The following is a 21959-nucleotide window of genomic DNA, read 5'->3' on the forward strand; positions in this document are numbered from 1 at the left end:
CAAGTTGCATACAAGAAGTTCCTATCATGTTTGCAGCAATAATAATGATTCAACCAAGTTTTGTAGTTTGATTTGATTCGGATTGACCGGATTCACTCATTTGCCAGAATCATTGTCCACCCAGCCACCCCTAATAGTAACTTACCATGTATGATGGAATAGGAGGGGGGCTGCATGCAATAGAGCATTAGCACATAGAAGGAATATTAAGGATACAAGAACTAGAAAGGTGTTTTTACTTTGGGTATAAAGTACTTTTATCTTAGCATTTGGATTGCAATTTTGGTGTGTAAAGTTTACCTCCATGTCGGTGTCCCTTTCGATATAAGTGTGAGAAGAAAAGAAAGGGAGTGAAGCTTTTCACCAACTCACAAAGCAATCAGAAAGAAAAGCAACATAAAAAAATTCAAGTGTGCTAAGCTTCTGGGATTCTTTGAGTGTTGATGCAAACTGGCATGAACTTAAACCAATAAATCAAACAGATAAAGACTACCTAAATCACAGCTAACAAGCAACACATGTATCAGCAATTCAGCGGCCAATAGTCTTCAATTTATAATAAAAATTAATAAAATTCAAGTGCTTTTAGCTTATCATAAAGGACATGTAATTGTCCATTATCACAGTATAAATGTAACTCTACTATAGCTTAACCACCAATGTTTCATTTTTATGTCTGTTTTTTTTTTTTTGTGTGTGTTTTCTTTCCCAATCTTGACAGATGAGAGGAAGTTCATGAAATAAAACAAGTAATAGATAGAGCCGACAAAAGATCAAATTGATAAAAGGGATATGATATGCGATGAGGGAGAGATTCTCCTCGTCACGTAGCCAAGGCTGTTGTTTTGCAAATTGGGCACAGATTCTTCTGCATTAGCCACTGTTTGATGCAGTTACTGTGGAACTCATGCCCACAATCTAGCAAACCAATACTATGTCCATCAGCATATTCCTCCTACAATCATGGAAGGACGAAGTAAAATTAAGTATCAGCATCAGAAGAAATCAGGCATATTATTGTATCATACCAGCTGAATTGGCCTTTACTCATACCTGACAGATACAGCAAGGTTCGAGATCAGAAGAAGAGTCTGTCATGAGAGACATGAAAAATCGCTGTTTCATAAACTTATTAATCATATCTTCACTCAGTCCAGTGCTTACGTCTCCTATTCGCTCCTCCAATGCCAACAATTCCTGCAATTCAAGAAAATAAGAACTAGCATAGAGCAACATTGCTGATGGATTGAAGTACCATATATCCTCTTTTTACCTCGTAAGACATGTTATCAACATCAAGGCGCATTTCTCTGTGTCTGTCGTGCATTTCAGCCATGCCATGATATAAGAAAGGGTCAAAGAGCATATAATCCTGACATTGCAAATGTAGGCCAAAGGCAAAAGTTGTGAAGTTAGCATTCTCAATAGTCAAAAGGCACGTGCTTGCTTCAAAGCAAACATTTCTTATTTAACTTAACTATAAGCATAAACAAGCATGCCAACTTCAAAAGAAATGTGAACTAATAACATAATGTGAAATTTCATCTAAAAACATGCAAAAAAAAACAGAAAATTAACCAGCATTGCTGTATACTATTAGCACAGTTCTGCCATAAGTATTTCATAAGTGTCCCATCCGAAGATGAGTATCTCCCTCGGTTAAAAGAGAAATAGGGTCATTGAAAAATCATCAAGTGTAATAAAACGACGGCAATGATACCTCGAATACTGATTTCACGACACTATATATGTATGTCACAATTTGTCAAGAGATATAATTATACACTAAAGTTCGAACCTCAGCACGCAAGTTTTCACCCCTCCGCATTGCAATCAGGACTTGACGAATCTGGCACAGAGAATAACTACATAGTTAGTTCTGGTAGGCACCATATTTAGCTAAATTGTATGTCAAATTTCATTGGCGGCTAAAATTAAGCTATTCTGCTCATAAGGAAACTGAAAAATTATAAAAAGATGAAGCAGCACACAGAAACTAGATGAATATCAAGACCATAAGTATTACCATGCAATGGTATGAATCAATGAAAATGCACTATTTATCACTAATAAATATTTCCTGTTGTCTGACTTCTAAATTCAGGCAATATGAATATATTTAGTATAGGATAATCATCAAACCAGCATGGCATAACCTGCAAGCATAACTGTAATAGATTTTGTAAATAGTAAAAAAGTAAAAATAATACCTCAGATATAAGCCGGCGTCTACCCTCGTTGTCAGAGGGTAATGTTCGCAGTGAATGTGGAGCAGAGAGAACATCACCACCCCTTCTTTCCGTCAAATATGATGTTCTTGGATATGGTTGATTGCTGCTAGAACCCTGAGAAAATGAAGGAGGGCCGGAAGTAGAGGAGGAATGGCCATTATGAGTACCAGATGCTGAACTGATTGAAGGAAAAAGGGACCAAGGACTGAACTCTGAAACTCTCTGTAGATTTTCTGTTGGGGCTTCATGGTTAAAAGTCCAGCCAGGATTAGGTAATGAGTGGACATTTGAACTAGATCCAATCCAGGATGGAGGCGGCATACCTCCAGCATTGTTCACATTACTGGAAGATGTATACCAACCTGTAGGTTCATGTCCTGAAGATGCAGGCACGTTCATGGGATGCTCGGTACTATCTCTTGGGAAGATTCTAAAATTAAAATCTTCACGTACTGCTCTTTCTCCCGAGTTATAAGAATTTGAAGATCTGGACACTCTAGGATTAGCAGCTCTATTCCATGGAAAAGGATGCATGTGCAGGGGAGGTGACTGGTTTTGAGGAACAGCAGAATTGGCAGCTGTTGCTCCAGCTGTTAACCTCAAATCCAAGGACTCGTTAAATGAGAAAGAGCCGGGTATTTGATGCGGAGAAGGGTGATTCTGATGTCTAGTACTCCCTGTTGATGTTAAATTGAGAGGTACAGATTCCGGATGCTGTAGATGGGTTATTCTCCTATCAAAGTTTCTTAGAGGCCTTTCCACATTTTCCGCAATACTTATCATAGAAGGAAACATATTTGGAGCTTCTTGTCTCACTTCATTTCTTGTAGTCTGTTGAAATGGAGGACTAGTAACACGAAAATCCTCTAAAGGTGACAAATCACCTAAGCTTCCAGGAGCATTAAGATCAACAGAATCAGTAAGCCAGTAACCATTTCCAGATTGTACAAGGGAACTCGAGCTTCCTCCAGTACACAGTTGCATAGAACTTCCTTCAAGGGCCTTTCTCTTGCAAGAAGGACCCCAATTAGCTAAAGAAGAACTTGAACTACCACTATCTCCCCAAGCCATGTATCCAGAGCTGGCAGACGGAGCTCCTATATGATTAAATGAAGAACTGCCAAGTGATGTCTTCTCTATATCTAATTCAATGGGATTGTGGTTATTAACACCACTACTAGATTCTTTTCCTTTACCGCGATCAGAAGAGTTCGAAATGTGCCCCATACCGAGATTAATACTCTGGGCTGTATGATTGGAGCTGGAACCTTGCAAAAAGGAAGGGTGGTTTCTGGATTGGTTCCCAAGTAATTGCCCTTCCTCGGGTCTTACACCATCCTCAGAAGTAGCACTGTATGAAGAAGACAACATATGTTCTGATTTTAGACCTTCGTCTTCGACTTGGTTGATCGGATTCAGTCCAGAATTGGGTTCACCAGTATTCCAGCCACTAAAGCTCACATTAGGACCAGTACCACGTAAACATGCAGTCTCACCAGAAGACCCCCTATAATCTGACAACCGGAAATCAACTGAATTTTGCACATGATTCAAGGAAGACTGATGATTAGCATCGGTGCCACTCGAACTTGGCCCTTGCATCATGCTAACAATTGCCGGGAAGGACCCAATAGTCCTCCTTTGACCTTGCATCAAAATCAAGCTACCCCACCTAAATCAATGAACAAAAAACACATTATAGATTCTCAAATCTCAAGCTATATAGAACGTGCACAAAAGAGTCATACATATAATAATCTGCTAGACACAATCAGAATTTAGGTCAATTGAGCTACAAGTTGGGTGGCAAACAGCTATAGTTTTGACAACACATAATCTAACTGAAAGGAAATTAGCAGAAGTTTTGAAGGGTACAAATCAAATGTAGAAGGACCAAATAGAATGAAGGAAAAAAAAAACCATTTACTTATCAACAAAACCAACCATTCCATAAAACTGAAGCAATTATCTATTGCTGAAAATTTTATTTAATGTAAAACAATGTAAAACAATTTTAGTCAAAAGGCATTTACACAATGTCAAGAAGCTAAATAACAATTAATCAACATCGACATCTCTATACAAAAGAGAGCAATTAAGTCATCATCCTAAGGCACAACACAAAAGCTAATAATAACATACAACATGAGCACAACAATAATCAGGTTACAAAGAACAACAACAAACATCTTTAGGATCATCAAAAGAATGAAACTTCACAATACCAAATAGAACATTCTTACGCTTTCTGGACTACTATGATGCCAAATTCAACAGGGTAAGCACAATAAACCGAATCCAAACCAAAAGGATTAAAATTCAACTTAAAGTTTGTAAAAAAAAAAACAAATACAAAGCTTCAAATCGATGATCAAACATATATTTAAAAAAATTAAAAGGGTAGGGTTAAAAAAAAAAAAACAAAATTGAGCATGAAAAATAATGGGTTGAACGATCCTCCAACAAAAAAGCAATAAAAACGGATATAAGAAGTTTTAAACGGAAAAAAGTTCAATTTTTGACACATAAAAAAACGCAGTTTTGAAATAAGCATAAGAATAGAGAATCAAAGAGCATATATAATAATAAACATAGAAGAACGATGAAATTGAAGATGAAGAAAGCATTACCAGAGAAGAGAGATCCTGAATTGGGAATGGGTGGTGGGTGGGTGAGAGGAAGAGGTTGGGGGGTTTGATTGAGAAGCGTTTAGTTCTGAGGATGATGATGGATGATGATGATTCTTCTCTTACAACAATTACTGTTTTTTTCCTTTCTTTCGTTTTTTTTTTATTATAATAATATTATTATTATTAAAGAAATTATTGATATTTATTTATTACCGAGTGAGAAAAAAAAGCAATAAGAATGCGACAAGAAAAAAACAGAGATAGAGTAATTAAAGGACAGACATAGTACCTAGTACAGTAAATCTATATATCTACAATATCCTAATTTAAGATTTTTTTTTTTTTTTTGAAGAAGAAGAAAGATATTACATATCATCCTCAGAATATTCCTTCTAATGCTTCTTCTATTCTTTCTTTTTTTACTGTAATTTTTTAAAAAAAATATTTAATTGTTAATTTTATAATTTTATATAAGAGCTATTTTTTCGTAGAATAAAATTTCAAGATTGAAATATCCTCTTTTTTTTTCCAAAAATTCAATACTCTTTATTCAAATATTTGATCAAAAAAAATTAAGATCAAATATGATTTGGTTCCAATTTTTTTTTTTTTTGACGAAGATTTGGTTCCAATTTAAAATTAGGATATTCTACCAAAAAAATTCACACTTGAATTCTGGGAGCTCTTTTATCGGTTGTTATGCTAATCACACTCCTGAAGGCCCATGCATATATAGCAATCTAGCAAAATTTCTCTTCCCAGTTCCCACCCCGCATGTTTCTTTTATACCCGCCCTAACTGACTTTTTGTCCTTGCAATGTATTTCAGTTTCTACGAAGTGATTTTTTTTCATCATTTAAACGTTTCGGTTAATAGAAACCGCTTGCTTATTATTTCGGTTTTTATTAATCGAAGTTAACTGATATAGAAACAAAAGCACAACTTATGTCTTCAGTTACGTTTTTTGAAAAAGGAAGCTCCACTAACTCCTCTCTGGCGCGATTTTGAACCCTACTTCAACATCCAACTTCAAATCATACTTCATCAAGTAAGTTCCATACATTTTTTTATCAATCTATGTGTTCGTTCTCAACATTTTCAATTCTATGCATTTTTTGTTCCTCCCTAAGCAAATTAATATCTCTGAGTTTGTGTTAAATTGTTGATTATGTTGTTTGAATTGTTGATTATTGGTTAGTTGTTAGATTGGTTAGATATTAGCATGAATGCATGTGGAAATGTGTGTGGAAACGAATTTAAAACAAAGTTATAGCTAAAAAAACGAATTTAAAGCGAAGTTTACCTTAAGATTGCATATAATGTGGAAATACGTGAGAAAACGAATTTGATTCGAAGTGGATTTTTGATTGTGTATTGATGAAGAATAACAAAGTGACAGACCTTTTCTGATATAAAGGATCGTTTCGGTTAACATTAACCGAAGTTTCAATTTTTCGGTTCGTATAAACCTAAATTTTGTGTTCCAAATTTTTTGAATTTAGAAGAACAAAATAGAATTTTATGTGGGTATAAAAGAAACATGGGGTTAGAAGAGAAATTATCCCAATATAGAATCTTAAGAAAATTGGGTTGCTAGTTGGGCCTAGTCCAAATTTGTTTGTGAAATGCACCCCACTCCTCCCGTAGAACATTTTGTACGAAAAAGTAAAATGCATTGTCAAAACCTATCTTTTGAGAATTTCTTTTCTATAGATATCTTCCCTTCTCTTCTATTATATTCTGCCATTCACTTTTTTTCTCTTCTTTTATTAACGAGTAATTAAGTAACAATTATGTAAAAAAAAACATTTATTAACAATTAACTAAACAATTATATTAATTTGGTGAGTCAAAAAAAATTATATTAATCTGGTTACCGCAGTGTCATATAACCTACAACGACCTTTAAATCTGGTGTAGTGGCAATAGTGAGACCTTTATACATGTGGGTCAACGCAGTAGCACCCCAAGCATAGTTGTTCTTGTTCACCATCAATGTCCTAAAAGTACTATAGGTAGGTGAGGTGGACAAACATTATTTCTCGTGTCGGCAAAACTAATTCAGTCGATCACCATGAACAAATAGACCTTGATGGTGAAGTCTTGGAACTTATCGGCCTCCTCCACATTACCCTTCTTGATATAAGTAGCCACACTCTCTAGATGACTATTAAACGGACCCTTCAAATATGTTATCTTTTAATGCGCCCATTTTAATCAAGCGACTTTTAATCATACAACTCTAATGCATTGATTGCACCTCGACTACATCAAAACCGACCGCTCCTAATCCATCTCCAATCGCAAGATACTGAGATGCAGAGACCCGAGACCATGCTCCCGTGGGAGATTGCATATAAAGTATGTTGAGTCCAACCCCAATCCAACCAATTTCATTTCAAGCTTCTATAAATTTAGAACAGAAAGCTTCAGAACTCTTATGAATTAATGATATGAATTGTGTACAATAGAATTAATATGCTGCAAAATCACATGATGAAAATAATATCATAATAAGGCCAATAGAATTGATGAAAATAAAAACTCAATATGCAAAAACAATGAAGATGTTAAATGGTAAATGGGTCTAGATTAAAGCACTAACATCAACTATCAAGAATACCCAAGAAATAAGTTGAAATAGAACAATCACCAACAAAATTAAAGTCAACCATAAACGATTCTATGGTTTAAAATAGAGCACCATAATGATGATAGACTATATTTTAAAATTATAGGTGAATTATACATAATGTAAGATTGGAATGACAGAGTTGCATTTACAAAAATTGCTACCGTATCATCAAATACATTCATTAAATAAACATTATATTAACGATTAATAAACATTGATGCATAAAATAGTCAACCTTAGAATTACAAAGCCATTTAACAATTGGAGCATATGAGCCTAGTAGGAATGTTGGAGCAGACAAGTTGGAAACTTATTTTTGTAGTTTTTTGTCCTTTTGTTTTACAACAACTCCTCTTCTGATTTCAACTGCATAATTACTGTCTCTATCACTTTGACTGAAAGCAACTCACATTTCCTTTTATTAGTCTACACCTAACAACAAATTAAGGAAAATAACTAGGATCTAATTATATACTTTGTCCGGTGGCTACTATAAGTAAAAAAAAAAAAAATCACTTTTTAGCGCTTATATTGTTGATCAAGTTTTTCAATAAACTTAAAGTGGTTATTTTCTTCATAATAGTTACCGGAGGAAGTACAGTGGTAACATATTGTCTGAATTATTCTTATTAAGGAGAATAATTTTTTATTTGAAATTTATTATTCATAGATAAATTATGAAAAGGATGGAACTTATTCTAAATTTATCAAACTTAAAGAGGAAAAGCTTGCGAACCTTAGCCTCTGAAAGTTAAGTTTAAGTCAAGTTAAAAATTGTATCTTAATATGTTTTTAATTAAGCATGGATAAAACTTATGGGGAGCTTTCAGACCTAATCATTTGGATTATCAGACTCAGGGGAAGCTTGCAAAACTCATAAATCTGAAGTCAACGTGATTAGTTGAAATCAACAACAATTGTATTTAATGCTTTAGTTTGTCATCATAAAAAATGGGGAGATTGTTGGAACAAAACTAAAACTTTGACCCGTATGGTGTACGGGTCTAATTAACCTAATATGTACTAATATTTAGGGTTAATTACACATTTGGTCCCTTACGTTTATTTTTGTCTTCAATTTGGTCTATTACGTTTAAAAAGTATCAATTTGGTCCGTTACGTTTTTACTGTTTGCATTTTGTCACATGTGACAGCCAGTTTGCATATGTGGAGAGACACGTGTATAGTTCAAACGGTGTTAGTGACAAAATTAACGAAAATGACTAAATTGAAACCTATTGGTGAAGGAGAAATAATAGCTTATAAAAAAATATATAATAGTATGACAATGACTGTTATTCGTTTCAACATATAATAGTATATATTATTTTTTACGGGAAAAAACAAAACCTTGATAATTTTTTTACGATTTTTTTTTAAATTAATACATTTTTTTTACCTAATTCGTTTGGTTAAAAAAGTCTAGGGTCTGGCGTATTAATTTAACATACAAATGTGTCAATAATAGAAAGATACTAATTGAAATTTAAAGACAACCGGCGTATTAATTTAAAATACAAATGTGTCAATAATAGAAAGTTACTAATTGAAACGTGACAATAATTGGTGTATCAATTAACTTCCGAAAATAAACGACATTAAATATATTAATTAAATTCCAAGGTAAGAAATATGAAAATACGAATGTGTCAATAATAGAAAAATAGTAATTGAAACGTGAAAATAATATTTTCGTAGCGAACAATTCAAAAATTAATTGGAATAGTTTAAATTTATTTTGAATACAATATTCATTCTATATTATACCTTAACGTATTCGTTTCATAATGTTCATTCTAAATTTTTTGCTAATATTTTGAACAATTCTAAATTATTTTGAATTATGTGAACATTACATCTTCAGTTTGTTGTTCTCGTTCTCCAATGATGCGACAATAATGTGAACATTGCAAATTATTTTATTATATTATATTTTTTACCAACTTGACAATAATGTTCATTCTAGATTTTTATATAATGATGTGTTGTAAAAATCAAATAATGGTGGAGAGGTAATAAATTAAAAATATATGGACGGGATTTATTTCCTTAAAAGGTTATAAAAAAAATTGAACTTAGATTTTTATTAGTATATATTTTTGAGCTAGTATTTGTTGTACAAAAAAAAAAGATAATAAAATATTTATATTATATATTTTTTTCATAATAAGTTTTTTTCGTTAAATGGTTGAGATTGGAAGAAGATTAAGGGGATCATGTAAAAATGAGTGAAATTAAACGGTTGAGATTAAAAGAAGAGTAAGGGGACCACATAGAAAAAGAGAGGGAAAATGAAGTTAGCTTAAAGATAGTTTTTTGGAACAAACTTAGAATATAAGAGATGTGTTTATATTAAAACCCCATGAAGTTTATATCATAGTATTTAACAAACCGTTAATTTTGATGAGTCTCGATAACATATCAAATGATTTTCAATTTTTCTAAAGTTTTTTATGGATAATCTATATGATATAAATTTTCAATCTAACGGTAAATTTTGTAAAATCCGTATTCGGTAGATCACTTGTCTACAATGGACCACTTATGCGTAGCATTAGCCACATATTATATATTACTCCGGCCTCTTTTGTAAGCAAAAATTCCTTTTTGCACACTTATTAAGGAGTACCATTTTATCATAATTTTATGTGATATTTCTATTGAAATTTTTAAAATGACCTTACAATATATTAAATATGTATCGGGACTCTACAATCATGTTAAAAAGTAGAGCAATTAATAAAGGTACTTTTGGAAAAATAACATTAAATGAAATTAATTTCGGTAACTTTTACTTATATTTGAGGCTAAAATATTTTGTTGACTTTTGCTTATAAATAAGGCTGGAGATACTATATAAGCATGAGAAAAATCACTTTACAAGAAGACTCAAGTCTTGCATATACAACATCATCATCAAAAAACCAAAACAAAAACCTTCTTTAACCACCGCCGGCCCTAAAACTCTTTTTGATTTTCTTCTTCTTCTCTCACCCATAGAGGGGTGATTTTAGGTCAATTTTTGGCTTAAAATCACCCCTTTACATTTTTTTCTTTTTGCTTTTTAATACAAATAAGTGATTTTCACATAGTTTAAGTCTTATAGTTTTGTTTTCATCTTTGCGATTTTATCCTTTGTTTTGATTTTCAGTATTGTTGTCCCGTCTTTGTGCGGTGTTCATTTGTTTCAGGTTTGAAGATTAATTAAGGTTGGTCCAGTGCAGATCCAATCAATGACTTTTGTACCATCAACGCTACAGATCCGGCGACATGAATGTTCCGGAAACTTCAATATAGTCAAATATGTAGGCTTTTGCAATATGCCGTTTGATGCTATTAACACGGATGCTGTGAGTTTGTTCGCAGATTCATCATTTTTGTTTTTAGCGATTTTGATTTGTATTACATCGATGTACTCTTATCAATTTGAATGAATGAATATCTTTTATTTAGTAAAAAAAAAAAAAAAAACATCATCATCAGAGTAAACGGAGTTCAACTAAACAACATTCCAATATTTTATTTAATTTCCTTTTCACAAATTTGGTAAACTGAATTCCAAAAAAAAAACATTAGAAAGAAAGATGACCAACTCTGACGCGTCTACACAGAGAGTATCCTCACTGACCTCACCAACCAACCCCAAACAAATTTCATTTGCCACGTGTAATTATCAACCACACCCGTGGGGCCACGCATTCTACCAACCCCCCTTTGTAGATCACCACCCAATTTCATTCGTGTTTACACGATTACTAGTACTACAAGAGGAAGAAATATTAAGAAACCATTTTGAAAAGAAAAAAAAAATCAGTTTCAGGACCAAATATTATTTATCATTTAATTGACCTTTTTTAAAATACATAGGTGACCTAATTTATTTCTTAAATAATATATATGCATGGAAACGCATAAGCTTTTAAAAATCGGATTATTTATATTTTTAAGTTGTTTCCCAGTTGATTATTGATATTTCTAATATGTACAAGTGTGATAAAAAAAAATTAAACAACAAATTGCAAGAGATGTTAACAATATAAATAGCTTCAAAACCCACCTCATATCCCTTTAAGACCAGTGGCAACCGATGATTTGAGCATGACATTTAAACCTTCAGCGACTATCAAAAATAAAATGAAGAAAGAGGATCCCCTTGATGTAATCATTCACACATCTCAAACTCATTTGTGGGATTTGTGGGACTACTATTGACAAACACTAAAGTGGTAGTTGATCTAACACATCTCATAATCCAACGTCTCCATTTATCTTTCTATTTTTTGATAGAACGTCTCCATTTATCTGGAAATCTCATTTTCCCATCATTGGATCTAAATACTTTCATTCAACCGAGTCATATGTCTTCTCAAAATCAACCATAAAAAGAAGCAACTCCTCCTTACGTTCATTAGCAATTAAGACGTCATCCAAAATTTGTCTCCCTTTTACAAAAGCAAACTGAGTGTCCGAAATAACCTTATTAATAACAGACTTCAATTTGTTAGCCAATACTTTTCAAATAACTTGTACATGCAACCTACCAAATAAATAGGGCGAAAATCCGATATAATTTTTTAGGAATCACCATTTTCAAAAAAAAGAACAATAAAAGTACAGTTTGATTCTTTCACCAACAGACAATCTCATGAAATCACTCTTAACATCCATCCATAAATCTTTGATTAAACCAAAATTAACCCCACCAGAGTCATGGCTCTTAAGACTATCACACTCCCACATTGCCCGTTTCACCTCGTCTTCAGCAAATAGACATTTCAAATACTCCTTCCGTTCCTTTTTCTTTGTCATTTTAGAAAAAAAATTTGTTTCAAATTGTTTATCATTTTGATAATTTAAGGTTATATTTTGTCTATTATACCCTCCTTCCTAATATTTTTCTTATTGACTAAATTTTATATAATCTTTTTATTGGGTACATAATAACATCTTAAATTTGTTTTTTTTTACATAATATATTAAATTTATCGGAAAGAAAAAGTGTGTGGAAAAAAAAAAGAATTTATTAGTGAATTAAAATAAGAGTATAATAGAAAGATAAGATGCAAAAATATAATTTTTTTAATTTATTATTTTTTTCTTCTAAAAAACGAAGGGAGTAATAAGCATAGGTCTCACCAATGGAATTAACTTGAATATTAGAAAAACCGGGCCTAACCACATTCATCAAGCATAAATGATTTTCAAAGTGATACGATATCTTTGTTAACCGAGAACCAAGGTTGTCAGAACCGGACCGGACCGGCCGGTCGGACCGGTCGAACCGTGAACCAGTCATGAAACCGGCTCGGTTATGATTAAAAACCGGATAGGAAACCAACCGGAAAAAAACGTGGCGAACCGGGTTGAACCGGCCGGCCGGTCCAAACGGTTTTGCAATATTTTTTTTTTTTAAAAACAAGGCAAAATCTTTTTTTTTTTTAAAAAAAATCTGAAACAACGTAGGAATAGAAAAAGTTGTTTTTCATCTTTTTTCTCTTCTCTCATCAGTCATCACGTAAAAACGTTTAACATCTCCTCCACCCTCTTCAACCTTGCTACAAACCCTTCCCCTTCCTCCTCTTGCTCCGGCGCCGACGGTACTACTACTACCTCTTTTGCAGCCAGTTTCTTCTTCCAAGTCCATCAATGTCTTCTATTCCTCAAGTGAGTGTTTATTTATTAAATTCTTTTTTTTTCTTTTTGCGTTCTTTTTTTTCTTTTTGCATTCTTTTTTTCTTCTTTCTATTCTTGTTTTGATCTTTGTTGTTGAACTTGATGAACATTTAGTTTTTGCTTTTTCACTTGGCACTTGGTTTTGGTAGTATGTTGCCAATTGATTTTTTTTTAAGGCAGTATGTTGTCAATTGATGTTATGGTGCTATTTTGTGTTATTGAACTTAGTTTATTATATAATTTATAATTTGGTTTGAATTATAAATTTTATTTTATTTTGACCTTTGATATTTTATCTTTTTAATGTGTAAAATTATGAAATATTGAACAATTATTCATATATTTTTATTTATATATTAATTAAATTATATATTTAATTAAAAACGGTTCGACCCCGGTTGAACCCGGTCCGACCAATTGAACCTTGAACCGGTGAGCTTGCCGGTTCGATGACCGGTCCGGTTCTGACAACCTTGCCGAGAACTTTGACCCCATACTGAACGGTATGTATATTTTTTTTTATGAGTGAAGAGTACGAAATATTATTTATAAATTCAAAATAATATTACATTTTTTATGTTCTTTTCAATAAGATTTTTTTTTTCAACATGAGATTGTAACCATACTTAAGATGATTTGGTCTTCTATCATAAATAAAAAAGATGATTTCGTCTTCACGACTTATTTTTCTATAAAATACCGAAAATTCCCATTTAACAACTTTTTTATATCCTTAAAAAAACTACTTTTACATACTTTCTCCTCAGGGGCGTCTCCGAGTTTTAGAAGGCTCTATGCAAAATATAAAAGTGACCCCTTAATAAAAAAAAATTAAAAAAATTATCGATTTAAAATGCATATAATATAAAAAAAAACATTCTTGTAAACATATAAATTATCAATATTAAATCTTACATTAAATTAAATGGAACAAGAAATACAAAATAATTATCTTTGAATATAACGTCAAAAAGGAACATCATAATCTAAGATTAAATTTTATGCAAAGATTAAAATGGACTAGAACTATATTTACGAGTATAGATAACTAATATATTGATACTCATGATATTTATGAACATTAACAATATATAACTATTATTTTAGGGCCTAAAAATTAATCTATTAATATACATCTGATATTTTATAGGTATAAATAATATATAAGTAATATTATAGGATCTCAAAATTTTGAGTTGAGGCCCTCAAAATTTTGAGGCCCTATGCCGTCGCACACCTCACACATGCATGCGAGCCTCCTCTGTTTCTCCTGTCCTATATATATAAAAAAAAAAAATTTCTAAATTCATTATAAAGTTGATGTATTAGATACATCGATTTTATAATGAATCTAAAATGCAGACTTTTTCTCATATATAAGACTGGATTGGAGTTTGTTAGGAGACAAGCGAATTTGGTTGCTCATACTCTTGCTAGGGCGGCCAATGCTTGAGCTAGTTTCGATTTGAAATTATTCACTTATATATTGAACATTTATTAGTTAATGATATGAATTAAGTTTGTTTGGTTAAAAAAAAATATCAGATTGAAGTATATAGAAAAAAAAATATAGGTAAAAAAACAAAAAAAAAACATCAATAGTGGGCGGGCCCACACTCATTGCTTTTTTTCTTCAGTTAAGAAGTGACCTCACCAACCACGAACCGCCCGCCAACCGGTTCAACCAAACACCAAAGCACTTTCCCTTAACAATACCGGTTTGAACCGGTTTTTTCCTCCCTTATAAAACCACCATCTTCCTACCTTCTTCTCTAACAGTCTCCAATTATATCTTCAAAACAGAGCATAACTGCATAAACAATTCAAGAATATAACAATGGCAACCAACGAGGATCAAAAGCAAACTGAATCTGGAAGACACGCAGAGGTTGGTCACAAAAGTCTTCTACAGAGTGATGCTCTTTTCCAGGTACAATCATTTTCATTCCTTTGTTAAAATGGATTTTCATTTTTGTGTTCATAAAAAAATTAATATTTTTTTTTTTGTGATTTATAGTATATTTTAGAGACCAGTGTCTTCCCAAGAGAACATGAAGCCATGAAAGAGTTGAGAGAGGTCACAGCAAAACATCCATGGTAAAAAAAATGATCTACTTTATTAGGTTCTGTTAATTTGTTTGTTTTTTCTTTGTTTGTGATTACTGATTAATTGAATAAAAAAACAACAGGAACATCATGACAACCTCTGCAGATGAAGGACAATTTTTGAGCATGCTCCTTAAACTTATCAATGCTAAGAATACCATGGAAATTGGTGTCTACACCGGTTACTCCCTCCTTGCCACTGCCCTTGCTCTTCCTGAAGATGGAAAGGTAATTTTTTTTTTGTTAGTAATTTCTTTAAAAAAAAATTCTTTACCATTATAATCAATGAAATATCTTATGTCCTTTTGTTAGAACCTTTTTTTCTATTAGTATGTGTTTGGTAAAATGAGTTTAGATTTGTCTGAAAGGCCTAGCTGAATTGCGATATTATTAGGGTGGACACTTTAATTCGGATTTGAACTTGAAATTTTGCATTTTTGTTCGTGAATTTTGATATTTAACACTTTTAAGACAAAAAAAGTGAGCTTAGATTAAATCATCAAATATCTCCGTGAGCATAGTTCAGTTGGAAGAGACATTATATGTTATTGTAATGATCAGAGTTCGAATCCTGGTACTATCACTAATTCACCTTAAAGGTGAAATTCTAGCCACTAGACTATTTGACAAAAAAAAAATTAAATCATCAAATATTTTTGTAATTGAAATATAATGTATTTTTTTGTTGATTTTAATTAAAAACAAAAGTGTAATCTCATACTTTAATTTCTGGTTGTCATTGTCACAGATTTTGGCCATGGACATTAACAAGGAGAATTACGAATTGGGTCTACCAGTAATTAAAAAAGCTGGTGTTGATCACAAAATTGATTTTAGAGAAGGCCCTGCTCTACCAGTTCTTGATGAATTGATTAAAGATGTAAGATTTACCATCTTTTTCTTTGTCCCACATTAAGAAAAAAAAACATTTATAGCAATGATTAATAAACATAACTAATTTATTGTTTTTGTGATATTAATATTTTAGGAAAAAAATCATGGTAGCTACGATTTCATTTTTGTGGATGCTGACAAGGACAATTACCTCAACTACCACAAGAGGTTGATTGATCTTGTTAAAGTGGGAGGTGTGATCGGCTACGACAACACCTTATGGAATGGATCTGTGGTAGCACCCCCTGATGCTCCTCTAAGGAAGTATGTTAGGTATTATAGGGATTTTGTTTTGGAGCTTAACAAGGCTTTGGCTGTGGACCCTAGGATTGAAATCTGTATGCTTCCTGTTGGTGATGGAATCACTATCTGCCGTCGGATCAAGTAATTGATTTGTGTGTGCACAATTATGTAATGTAATGCTCCACATTATTGAACATTATTTTGTGGAAGCTAAAAAGCATTTAAAAATCATCAAGTCTTGTTGTCTTTTTTATTTTTCTTCAAAATATTTGTGTTTGTAATTTTCTCTTGTTATTGATATTGAAATGGAGAATAATTGAAAGTTATATATTCTTTGCCTTATTCTCACTTGATTCATTTCCATAAACATGTTTTATTTTGAAGCCAATTATGCTTGGTAGGTTATAACTTATAAGGTGAACTAACTATTTTTGTTCAAAAAATAAATGCTATCAAACATCGTTTTAAATTGTGATTGCGGTTTAATTACATTGCAAACTTTGATGCTAGCTGTTGAGACAAGATATATGATCAGAGAGTTAACACAAAAAAAAAAAAATATACAAGCAAATGTGAGATATACGGCTGCAATTGTATTATACCGTTGCAGAGACTTCTAAAATTTATATATTGTATTAGGTGGAACAAATTGATACTGTATTTTGTTCAGATTGATATTTTTTTTTGTTGCAAAAATGTAGTGCTAACAAACTTCTACCCACTAATCATATGACTTATCTATCAATGTTGCTTATCCTCCACTTAATTCCACATTTTCACCCACCAGACCACACATTTTGATCCTTAAAGTCCTCTCTTAACTGCTCCTAAAGCACATCTGTTTTTTTCCCTTTTTATATGAAATGTTGGATTCGAAGAACCTCAATGAGATAAGGAACGTGTTAGGATTAAATTTCTGCACAAACATGACAGCAAGTACACGGGCTGCTGAGATTTGCAATTTTTAAATTAAATTAACATTTTTGTTGTTATAATTCTGGAGTAGAAACATCTCATTAATTTCACCAATTTTTTTTTCAACGGTAAGTATTTGGCCCATTGGACCGTCTAATCTGGTTCGAAAGTCACTGGTTCGAAAGTCAGTTCTGGTATCAAGTGGTTCTAGCCCTTTCCCGATCGTAGTTGCGGGGGGTCAAAACGTGATCTTCCCTAACAAGTCCAACATTAATCACCACTAGACCAACAAAGTATCGATAATTTCACCAAATTTTGAAATATACATATTTTTATTGTTAAGAGGTACAATGGAGAATTTCTATTTTGGGTATTTAAATGGACTTCACAAATTTGATAAAAAAAAAATGGACTTCACAAGTACATCATCTTCTTCACTAATATATAACAAAATATACTCAAATAGACCTCAAAATTATATAAATTTATGTGATTTGTTTGCTTCAATCTTCTTCTAAACTCTAAAACCGAAATATTGAATTCTCATTAACTCTAAATTATCAAACTTAAATTTGTTTAGTGCTCCAAATTCTTTGGTAGGCAACGTAGACGGAACATTAAAAAATGATTTGTTGTCTTCGACAGTTTTCTAAAATTCATAGCGGTAAGTGTTGCCTTATATTACTTTCAAAGTATTTTTTAAGAGGACATCCTCCTTTCTATATTTTTTTTTCTTTCTCTCTACGTTCTTTTTAAGTGTTTGTTTAGATTATGCAGGTTGCGGGTCACCCTTGACTTATACGGGATAGTCCATATATTTCAAATGGATTTTTAGGGTCGGGCTTAAGAATCCTTAAGAAATTAAGGCTAAAATTTTATTGCTCGTGCCCTTCATTTTTTTCGAGTTTGGTGGGCAGGCTAGGGCTGTCAAAATGGCTTACTCAGCCCTAATTGAACCAGCTCGAGCGGGCTTCGAGTTTTATCAGATTAGGCAAAAAAGTCCATATTTAAATACGAGCTCTAAAAACACTACTGTTTCCCGGCCCTATACAGGTTGTGGGCTTGAGGGGCTGCCCTTTTTTTGTTTTACTTTTTTTTCTTCGAGTTAATAGGTTTTTTTCCCTTGTAATATTAGCGACATTTGATTTACCCTGTAAAAAAATTGGAATCCCCCCTCACAATGTCAAGATTTTTCTCTTTTAGACCCTTATGACACATGTTGGCTGCTTAATGTTCATTATTTATGACATGACATGCTAGATGGCTTTTGTTTCAATTTTATTTATTTAATTAGTGACACATAGAAATATTTGTCTATGTGATTTTTTTAATTAATTTTTGATTAATTTTAAAAAAAATAAATCTGCAAACAACATTGAGAACAACATCAAGAACATCAACATCACCCAATACATGAAGAAAACTCAACATGATTCTTTTTGCTGCATTTTACTCACCGATTCTCACCATTCAACTCATGAAAAAAACTCAAACATTCAAACTCAAATCTTCCTCAATCAATATCTTCTTCTTTCTCAATCAAAATCTTCTTCCTTCATCACTGTGGACTTCTTTAGCAACCAGAAAAACTGAAACATTCACACCCAAATTGAAATGAAAAAACAATAACAATGAAGATAATGAACGATAACAATCTCACGTGAATATAATCAATCCACCGATTCGAGTTGAGCTTAAAACGACCCAAACCTCCTTCAAACTATCGTTTATATAATCCAACATGAATATAATCAATCCAGAAGAATATTGACATTATGAGGGGGAGTTCAATATTTTTTTTTTACAGGGGATAAATCAAAAGTTGCCAATATTAGAGGGTGAAAAAAAACATATTATCATGTCATATATAAAAGAAATTTTAACTTATTTAATGTCACACTTTTACGTTTATATTTTCAAAACTATATAATAATAAAGAAAATATAAAAAATACAAAATAAATATGATCCAAACTCTAAAAAAAAAAAGAGAAATATGGCGAAAAATATGATTATTATTAATTAACGGTATCAAATAATTTTACTTTGTCAGTCGATATCATTTTTTATTTTTCTCGTAAAAGTTGTACTATGTAGTGCATAAAAAAGTTTTACACTATTATTTTTCTAAAATTTAGTAACGCAATTTATAAATGGGATTTTTGTATTATCAAAAATAAATAAATGGGGATTTTTGTTGTTGTGGTGACTAAAATCGATAACTTGGTCCAGTGGGCCGAATTAAAAAATAAATAACTAAAATAGAGAAACCCAAAACCCTAATCTAATATAAGGCTCTCTGTTCTTCCTCTTTTCTGGCGACGAATTAGGGTTTTCAGAGAAACCAATTTCACCAGAGAGAGAGAGAGAGAGTAAGAAGAAGAAAAAAATGGAGAAATTGGAGCAAGTTCAATGCTTTGGCCGCAAGAAGAACGCGGTTGCCGTCAGTCACTGCAAGCGTGGCCATGGATTGATCAAGATCAACGGTGTTCCCATCGAGTTGATTGAACCAGAAATCCTCCGGTTCAAGGCGTTCGAACCAATCCTCTTGTTAGGGAAAAGCCGTTTCGCCGGCGTCGACATCCGCACCCGTGTCAAAGGCGGTGGTAAAACTTCTCAGATTTACGCAATCAGACAGAGTATCGCTAAGGCTCTTGTTGCTTTCTACCAGAAGTATGTTGATGAACAGAGCAAGAAGGAAATCAAGGATATTCTTGTTCGTTACGATCGTACTTTGCTTGTTGCTGATCCTAGGCGTTGTGAGCCAAAGAAGTTTGGTGGTCGTGGTGCTCGTGCTAGGTTCCAGAAATCTTACCGTTGAAAATCGTTTTGTTGCGGAAGAAAAAAGAGGTGTTTTTGGTTTTTTATTTCTGTTTTCGGTTCATGTTTTATGCTGTGGAAAACTTTTTAAGTTGATTCGTAGTACTTACTATTGTTTTGATATCATGGGTTGGATTTTTATTTAGGTTTTGTATGAGATTTTGCAAGGATCATATATATCTATGTTTTTGTTTTGAATCTCTTATGCGCGATTTTTTGGTTGTTACTTCTGTTTATGGGATGTTAGAATTTGTTTTGAATCTCTTATGTTAGAATTTGTGGTTAGAATGCACGATTGATCGCTTGTGGAATTGAAATATCTTTGAAACTTGAATTGGGATGCTTCTAGGGCTGTGAATTAAAATTGTTTTGCAGCTCATTTTTTTCGCCAATGGAGGTAGCTTGAGGATGCAATGTATGCAAGCAAGCTCTTAGTTACTCTTTGAAACTTGGTTGCATACATTGGATAATTAATCTCTTAGTTGTGTATGTTTAGTTATTTTATTACCCTTATGTGTTTTTAATCTCTTTATCAGTGTTATTGGCTGATGAAATGGTTCTTATGGACAAATCAAGTTGGTGTGTTGCCAATTTTTTTAACAGTTATTTGTAGAAATGAAAGTGGAATGATTTTTTTTAATGGCTAGTATTTTGAAATCAAAGTCTTGGTATTTTCAGAAGCATAACTATGAGTTAGGAGTTATTATTTATAAGCTGTGGAGTTTTTATAAGAAACTAAATCAAGGGAAATGATCTTTGTTGCAAGTGTTATTTGTGTGTGTGTTTTTGAATTAGGTGTATAGTGTAAAAGATAAAAAGCAGGAGATAGATAGATAGATACAAACATATATGGTGTCAAATACTAATGTTTTGATGTTCAAATAACACAATTCCTAAATCAAACACTCCTTTATCTGAATCTTGGCTTTTAGCAATGTTTTTAATGTGTGCAAATGAGATTTTTAAGAATGCGTGTGTTTGACTCATATTGAAGTTAATTTTTGGCTCAAATTGAGGTTGATTTAAGAATTGCGATGGATGTTTCTATTATAATGAGATGAATATTTCAGGTAGAAATATTGACAGTTAAAGTATTTTTATTTACAGTATCGACTGTGCACAAGGTTTTCAAGTTTGTGTCATTTTATTTTTATTGCAAATGTGGTCTTGACTGTTGCCGATTGAAATGAATTTCAAATACATGGATACTTAGTATCACAGTGGTTCATTGTGATATCAAATAGAAATTTTACATGGGAAGCAAATTTAAGCAAATATTTTCTGTCAAAAAAAAAAGGGAGTGGATTTTTAGTGGGAGATTCTTAGAAATAACGATGCCATTAATCCATTATGGTAACCTGAAAGTGAAAGTGAATACGGTAAAATTGGGTCATACATTAGGACTTCAAGTTCAATTCAAGAACTTGCAAATTTCTCTATGGCAAAATTTTGCCGTCTAGTTTTGAATTTCATTATGTTATTTTTTAAAAGTTCAATAAATTTCATACTTGCTGAATGTGTCTGTATTTTGAGAATTTATGGTGACACTGAACGTTAGAGGAAGAATCTACTCTTTGGAGAGTCGATGTGAACTGCTTAATCACGATGAATTTATTAAAATTATGTGAATGATTTTTAAGTACAATATGAGCATTGCAGTGCTTATTTTTTGTTCAATGATATCAAATTACACTGCTTTCATTTGGTTTGTATATGATATGATATGATTAGTACTGAACATAACACATGATAAACTTTTAAGTTATGTGGACAAAAGTGGGATAAAATTATCGGTTTAAAATCATATAAAGTA

At 32.2% G+C, this 21959-nt stretch overlaps 3 protein-coding genes across 3 annotated transcripts; 2 read left to right on the forward strand and 1 right to left on the reverse strand.

The window, feature by feature from the left end:
* Window positions 1-521: 521 nt before the first annotated feature.
* LOC123907254 (E3 ubiquitin-protein ligase MBR2) lies at window positions 522-5035 on the reverse strand. The gene is made up of 6 exons (XM_045957444.1): window positions 4862-5035; window positions 2211-3903; window positions 1799-1849; window positions 1274-1372; window positions 1054-1197; window positions 522-955 (listed from the first exon to the last, which is right to left on the reverse strand). Exons 2-6 carry the CDS (start codon window positions 3882-3884, stop codon window positions 824-826), a joined length of 2100 nt encoding a protein of 699 aa, XP_045813400.1. The 5' UTR covers window positions 3885-3903; window positions 4862-5035; the 3' UTR covers window positions 522-823.
* A 9893-nt stretch (window positions 5036-14928) lies between these two features.
* On the forward strand, window positions 14929-16754 carry LOC123907255 (caffeoyl-CoA O-methyltransferase). Its single transcript, XM_045957445.1, has 5 exons — window positions 14929-15099; window positions 15187-15266; window positions 15359-15503; window positions 16024-16155; window positions 16264-16754. The coding sequence occupies exons 1-5, from the start codon at window positions 15007-15009 to the stop codon at window positions 16555-16557; spliced, it is 744 nt and encodes a 247-aa protein (XP_045813401.1). The 5' UTR covers window positions 14929-15006; the 3' UTR covers window positions 16558-16754.
* Window positions 16755-19574: 2820 nt separating this feature from the next.
* LOC123907256 (40S ribosomal protein S16-like) lies at window positions 19575-20344 on the forward strand. Its single transcript, XM_045957446.1, has one exon. The coding sequence runs from the start codon at window positions 19716-19718 to the stop codon at window positions 20145-20147; it is 432 nt and encodes a 143-aa protein (XP_045813402.1). The 5' UTR covers window positions 19575-19715; the 3' UTR covers window positions 20148-20344.
* Window positions 20345-21959: the final 1615 nt, after the last annotated feature.

This window comes from Trifolium pratense, linkage group LG2 (assembly GCF_020283565.1).
Source record: "Trifolium pratense cultivar HEN17-A07 linkage group LG2, ARS_RC_1.1, whole genome shotgun sequence".
NCBI classification, from domain to species: Eukaryota; Viridiplantae; Streptophyta; class Magnoliopsida; order Fabales; family Fabaceae; genus Trifolium; species Trifolium pratense.